Here is a 7,361-nt window from a genome sequence, read left to right on the forward strand (position 1 = left end):
TTCAAAGCCATACCGCATCAGCAATATTATTATAGAGCCTTCGCCATGTTTTCATTTGACGGGGAAGAGGAACGAGAACGACAAGAAAACATATAAAACGAAGAAGAAGAAGCCGCGGGCAACACGCGACAGAAGAAGAAGAAGGAGGAGGAGGATTAGGAGGAGGAGGAAGAAGAGGAATAAGAAGAAGACGAAGAAGAAAAAAGTAGAGAAGATGAAGATGAGGAAGAAATCGAAGAGAAAGAAGAAAAGTTTATAAAAAAAAAGTATGATAGAATTTCATCTTTCATCACAAACACAAGTTGTTCTATCAGCTGTCACGGGTACCATATCACGATTTATACATCTAGCATGTTAAATCTGGTTAAGGCAAGAAGTAGAGACGAAGAAATGGGAAGATGTCAAAAGAGGAAAAAAGAAGATTACGACGATGAAGACGAAGACAAATTCCAAAAGGAAGACGAAGATCAAGATGATGATGAAGGAGGAGGAGGAGGAGGAGGAGGAGGAGGAGGAGACGGAGGGGAAGGAGAAGAGTATAGAAAGGAGTAGAAGTAGTATGATGATAAAGAGGAGAAGGAGAAGAAGAAGGGGAAAGTATGCACACGCATTCTTAATTTATAATTTATCTGACTCTAGAGGCAATTACACCGATTGAAACCTTAGCCCTGAGTACCATATAGCCGACCTGCATACAGAAACATTTAAGGGTGCATATGGCTTTGCAGTATCGCACTGTTGCAGTGAAGAGTGCAATGTTAACCTATATTTTTTCTGTCGTGCTTGTCCTGGCAGGCAGAATGGTCCTAGTCAGAAGCACAGTATTTACCCAAATTGAACGTTTCTCTTGAAGTATAAGTATATAGGCACGCACGCCCGCATACCCGCACAAAACTCATTAAACTCGTGCAAATACAGAATATCGTACTGTAGTACAACGTAGGATGTCTCCCCTCTAAACTTACCGTACTTATATTATAAAGAGCCATCTTTAATAGCTACAGATTATCGCACTTGTCCAAGAATAGCGGCGCATTAATTAGGTTTAGGGTATATAGGTAGACGGGCGACAGTGTGTGCAGCATGGAACTAATGTGGGTTACCGAAGCATCGCCGAGATGGGATCTTTATAAGGCTTAAGAAGGCATACACATAATTGATAATGACGCTGAAAGGAAATCTTGATTCTATGTTCCCTTGATTCAATCACATGCAGGCACATACCGCGGCTGAGTAAGATACGGTCAATTTTCTGAGCTCTTTGATTGCGGATACTGCGTGCGTACCTCTTAGACACAGCATCACACAGTGAAAATAGTAGTGCGATGTCAGTATAGACAGGCTGGCTCTCTGCTTTTGGCTGTCGACTTCAGTTTAAAATAGAGAAATGTGAGCGGTTTTTTGGAGTATGACTAGCAGGTAAACTTACGCGCATGCCTCCGCTAGCTGGCACTAGACATACATACACTAACCCTTTTTTTATTTCCTGCTGGGATATGATAGAGGGCTGATGTTATTCAGTCTGCTGGCGACTCGCTTTCACGCGCCTAACACTATAATATTTGTATAGAATGTAGCCAAATGACTTTTTGTTAATCTCCAAATATACATTAACGGCTGCACGTGAGTCGGCTCAAAATGTTGAGAAAAGTAATCCGGGGAACGATCAGTACGTGCTCTCACGCGCACTGAATGATTATACTTCGCGTGTCAACGATCACTCCTACGTAAGCCGGATATGTTCACGCTACATCAATTTCAGATTTACGCACATCTTATATATATATATATATATATATATACATATACATACATACATATAAATATATATATATATATATATATATATATATATATATATATATATATACATATATATGGGGTGCGCGTGTGGGCATGTGTGAGAGCTCGCGCGTGTGTAGACTGAGGCGAACTGATGACCAGCATGGTCTGCAAATCCACGTCTTTTCAGCGACCACCAGGTGACACTGCTCAATTGACACTATACCAGGAAAACTTCAGCAAAAGGAACGCTGTGTGCATCGACTCAACGCATTTTTTTAAACGTAAACAATGTTGTTATCCCGCCTCACTAATATTATTTTGTTATTACTCATATTACGTAGCTACATAAGCAGTTGGCGCGATAGCATTAAAAAAATTCCATGACATTCGTGAATCTGTATATACGATATTGCCGCTCTGCGCGTTCATACTACTTATTCTCTTATTATGCGAGTCATGGTCAGATAATTAAAACATTTTTCAGCTGATTGCGTGCGAATTAGTTAAGATAGGTTCTTAATTACGATCGTCATCATTAATTGACATGCAACCACAATTCATGACTTATTATAGACAGCTTTTGTGGTTCACATTAAAATTTATTACCAACCTGTTGACAGCGATTTTAATTTAAAGAAGGAGTAAACAGTAAAAGAGTACATCACGGAAAATACCCAGCGCGCGTAATAAACTAAAGAAGCGCTAAAACAATACATACAGAGACGTCGTATTTACAGAGATAATAAATGTTCAATTACGTATCATTATATCGTTAGTACAAGGTATGTTAAAATAATGTAGGTTTCCCACGTACTTGACCGCGAGCATAGTATTCTGATGTCATGAAATCAGAAACACTTTCGTCTAATCACACGCTTAATATCATCCTAAATACCAAACAGCATATAATGTTTAAGATGACTATAAAACAAGACTCTCGCGTCATTATTTAGGATGTCCCTCGTGAATATAATATCAAGAGCTAATAAATACCTATATAGGTATTTATTAGCTCTTGATAATATCCATGATGGATTTCATCAATGACTATGTAAATATTTCACATCCCTCACGATTTCGTCCGCGAAATATTTGCTCGAGCGCATTTCGCCGGAATTTGCACGTAAACGAGATCACTAGAGCGAATGCAATTTTACAGATTTTAACTGGTCATCAACCCGTAGACTGGCTGTGCAGGATGTCACTAACCATCATCGCTGTGCCCTTGGCCACTATTAGCAGCAGCGCTAAGTCCAAAGCTTTTTCTTCCACTTAATCGAACCTAAGTGGCTAAGACCTGCTAAAATAGTCTGGCTAGCATACATCAGTTGGTTTTCATCACTCTCACTTGCGAGATGCAGACACGGCTGCATGCAGGAAATCCGCATCACAACAGACGCCGAGACTTCGTTAACGCAAATGCCTGACTATACCTGACTATCGGTGGCGGGCGGCTTACTCACGACAACGTAGATTATTGGTTCATCTTCCTTCTTAGGCGCCGCCGTGCGCCCGTTGGCATTCGATAGTTCCAAGTTGGCATAGTTGAGATTCTCGACATTTTTGCTACGCGGATCAGCTATCGGCTCGCCAGTCTCCGACGCACGACGTACTCTGTACACGCTCTCAAACTCCGTCGCCAGAGGGTGCTTCTGTAGGTCCTTCCTCAGCTTATCCGGGGTCGAGCACATCTTTGTATCTTCGTTGCTCGGCGGTGGCTTAATGCTCGCCTCGTTGTCACCATCCGGGACCTTAGCCTTGCTGTCCATCGCATAATTATAGACGCCGCTCGATGGCCTATAGCTGACATTCGCGTCCACTTTCTCCTCGTCGGGTTGCTTTTTCGATTCGAAGCACAACATCTTCTTTACGTACATGAAAGCGACAATCAAAACGGCAACTAGAATTACGACGATGATCGGCACGACGGTGGCGGCGACGCGGGTCGTGCTGCTTTCGACGGCCACCGTTATCGCTACGCGATTAACGGACGCGTACTGCGCGACGCTGCTGTCGACCTCGCACCAATACTCGCCACTATTCTCTCGCGTCACGCCGTCGACGACAAGTAGCCGTTCGTTGTCCGTCCACAGCGTCGTGTCGTCGCCGTCCGTCGGCGTGAAGTGCCACGTGACGCGCGGCGGCGGGTTTCCTCGCGCTTCGCATCGCAGCTCCATGCGTTCTCCCTCGGCGAGCGCGCTCGAAGCGCTGGCGCTGAGGACGTTGACGATGGCGTTCAGGTAGTAGACGTTGACGGTCACCTGCAGGCGTTCTTCGACGTTGTCGGTGACGGCGAGCGAGAATTCGTCGGCGCTCACCAGCGCGTCGCAGCGCAGTAGCGCGCCGTTGTCGTCGGGGTGAAACGCGTACGACAGCCGACTCGTCGTCGTCGTCAGCTGCTGCGTCTCGCCGACCGTCAGCGTCACGTTCGCGTGCTCGCTCACGTCGCGTCCGTCCAGCGTCCACGTGACGCTCGCCGCCGGGTTGCTGTTGGCGACGATGCACGTGAAGTTTTCCGGTTCGAACGCCGCTAGCGCCACCTCGCCGTGCGTCGCGACGGTGTCGTAGTACAAGCTGATGTTCTCTGGCGGCATCACGATCGTCAGCATCACGGCGCTCGAATCGTAGAAGTCTCCGCCGAACACGGACCACTGGCAGTAGTAGTAGCCGTTGTCGTCGATCGTCGTGTTCGAGATCAGAAGGCTCCAGTCTCCATTCTCGTGGCTCGCGTCGACGTAGCGGTACCGGCTCGCGCTTCGCACGTTGATGTACTGCTGGCGATCACGTCGGTACCACAGCGCGCCCGTCGCCGCGACGCCGTCAAACGTCGGCTCGATGACGCATCGCAGTTCGACGTCGTTGCCCTCTCGTAGCGCCGTCACGGGACTCGACGTCGGCTGCTCGACGAACTGTCCGCGCGCGTACGTCGCCAGGAGGACGACGACAATTACGCAACACACAGGCAGCGCTGCAGTCGTCATGGTCGCTTTGGCGTATTTCCTGGCTGACTACGTTAAACGGACACTATTTGGCTCGCACGTACGTGGCGTATTCCCTTATCACTGCTAAACGGACGATAGCCTTTGCGATAGCTCGGGGGTCGGTTCGAAAATTACTAGATGTTCTAATGCAATCAGGCGAGGCGCTTTCGCTTATATACGTCGGTCGGCCTTGATAGCAAAAACGCGCCGAATAGAAACCTGAAGGGAAACCCGCGGCAGTAATCTAGCGCGTAGATTCGCTGTTGTTACAATAGTTATAGGGGAGAGTGAGCAGGCCCGTGCGGCCGCTGCACGACCTATCCGCTACGTCGAGTTTGTTTGCGTACCAATTATCATTAACCTCGCAGCTACAACAAGCAGAGAAACGGGCTTCGCCCTGTCCTGTTCACTGATTTCACTGTCGGACGCGTACAGAGAGAGTTGTCCGTGTATTCGAAATATATGCCACACGGTAACGTTAATGATTACCGCTCCTGCTCGTAACGGCCGCTAGGGCCTACTCACCAGAAGGTAGTCACGTCAGTGTAGCGAACGCAGTCAAGCGTAACATGACGACTGGTATTATACAGGTTAGCCACACGGGTGAAAGTCGTTTTTATAGGCGGTTGCTGTAATTCTTGTACATATTAACATAAACAGTAATCGCTAGCATGATGATGATGATGTTTATTACTGTCTATTTCTCGTAATGTTATATAGTATTTGGCTGAGAATAATATTATAACACGATTTAACATGAATATATGCTGTCAGATTTACTAATGCTAGTAACGAATATATCGGTATACCTAAATGTCATGGGTAATAAATGGATTTAATCATAATGTTTTGAAACATATTTATAGAAAATTTATTGTTACTCAGATGTATACATCTGTAGGAGGTTGCGTATTTTATTAGGATAGTTAAACGATCGCTTACCGGTGACAACGACATTACAGCAACACTATGATAGTACGGATAACGATATAGTTCGATATCATGTACGAGCACTGTTGTAGACGCGTTATAACGGCATCTGAAAGCGCAGGTTTTTAAATCGATTTAGGATGCATTTAATATAATAGATATGTCTGTCATCCCGTGATAACAGTCCCCATATAATTTAGCACTGTCAAACTATATATGGCATTTAAGGTGTCCAAAAGTCGATTGTATATGTGGAACAAATTAAACCACCTTCCATTTTTCAGACAACTGCCTATTCAAGCAATTCAACAAGCTTAATTTACCTCGATTATTATTGGCAAAAGCTGAAATGAACATGGATTAAAAAACCGTTCATTGAAATATATATACAAACTACTTTAAGGCACCGTGACATTGATTGATGCATGTATAGGAGATTTAACGACGCCGTTTAATGGAATTGCGTCTCTGTACACTGTTAGGCGTAATGAAATTGTGAAATTTATAAGAAAACGCAATTGCTACTGACACACAAATTTATTATAACGACTTCTATTAAACTTCTCGTGGCACATAGGAGAAAGAGCGAGGATAACAGACGAATACCTAAAAATAAAAAGAGAAACGCGACAAATTGGAAACGCCAATGGAGAAGTTATAATATGGATAATTGGAAAAAATATAGGGGTTAGAGAAAGCCAAGGTCGGGGGAAATTAGGGGAATGGGGATAATCACTCGAGAAAGGGAAAATTAAGCGAGAGAAAGTAACCACTATAAAAGATGTGAGGAGAAGTGAAATAATGAGGACAGCTGAAACGTTCGCGGGCCAATAGAAACAAAATACTAACGACACGTGGAAATGAATGTCGATCTCAACAGAGCTAGCTTAATGCTACACCACTCTGAAATAAATTTCGTAAGCGCGATTCAGGCACATATTTCTGGTACCGGTTACCTAAACGGTTACCGTTTTATTAGTAATCAGGTCCTGCATGCTCCTACCCAAACAGGACGAGCATGTATGCATGCATGAGAACAGGCTGCAAGCGGGCACGAGCTTTGTTTGGCTATTGGGGTTCCCCGCTCCACGCGCTAGCATCAGCGGTTTATTGATACAAGTTTTCCATTACTATAGTTTCGCTTGCGCTCAGCTTTCCTTTCTCTGCCTCCTATGTCCGTCTTCACATTTGCCTAACAATAAGAAATAGAAAGTAAACGTTTTCTCGTACTTCCTCTCATTCAATTCTGCCATTATTTCCCGATCTTCCGTGAATATCTTGCTTATCACAACCACATGCTATTATTCGACGGTTGTATTTTACTTTTTCTTATCTCTTCCGCCTCTCCTTTCCCAGTCGGTTCAATCTCATTATTATTCTTTTCGTCGTTTGTGATTTCTCTACTTCCTATATACTAATATATGTTCTTAATTGTTTTGCCCTTGCTCTTGTTTCGTATACTCATCCGTGTCCCATTCCGTACTCGCGTTTTGTTACATTCCTCTATTTTCTTGCCTTAACTTCTTCTTCTGTACCTATATCTATCTATCTATCTATCTATTTTCCTGCCTCAACTTCTTCTTCTGTACCTATATCTATCTATCTATCTATCTATTTTCCTATCTATCTATCTATCTATCTATCTATCTATCTATCTATCTATCT

At 44.2% G+C, this 7,361-nt stretch overlaps 1 protein-coding gene across 1 annotated transcript in view; it reads right to left on the reverse strand.

Moving 5' to 3' along the window:
• LOC106806194 (cell adhesion molecule 3-like) overlaps window positions 1–4,766 on the reverse strand; it is a 30,304-nt gene extending 25,538 nt beyond the window's left edge. Inside the window, exon 1 of the mRNA XM_014808060.1 lies at window positions 3,245–4,766. Within this exon, the coding sequence (XP_014663546.1) occupies window positions 3,245–4,766 (1,522 nt within the window). The remainder of the gene's footprint in view (window positions 1–3,244) is intronic.
• Between the last annotated feature and the right edge of the window lie 2,595 nt (window positions 4,767–7,361).

The sequence above is a fragment of the Priapulus caudatus genome, unplaced genomic scaffold (assembly GCF_000485595.1).
Source record: "Priapulus caudatus unplaced genomic scaffold, Priapulus_caudatus-5.0.1 Scaffold8, whole genome shotgun sequence".
In the NCBI taxonomy this organism is placed as follows: Eukaryota; Metazoa; Priapulida; class Priapulimorpha; order Priapulimorphida; family Priapulidae; genus Priapulus; species Priapulus caudatus.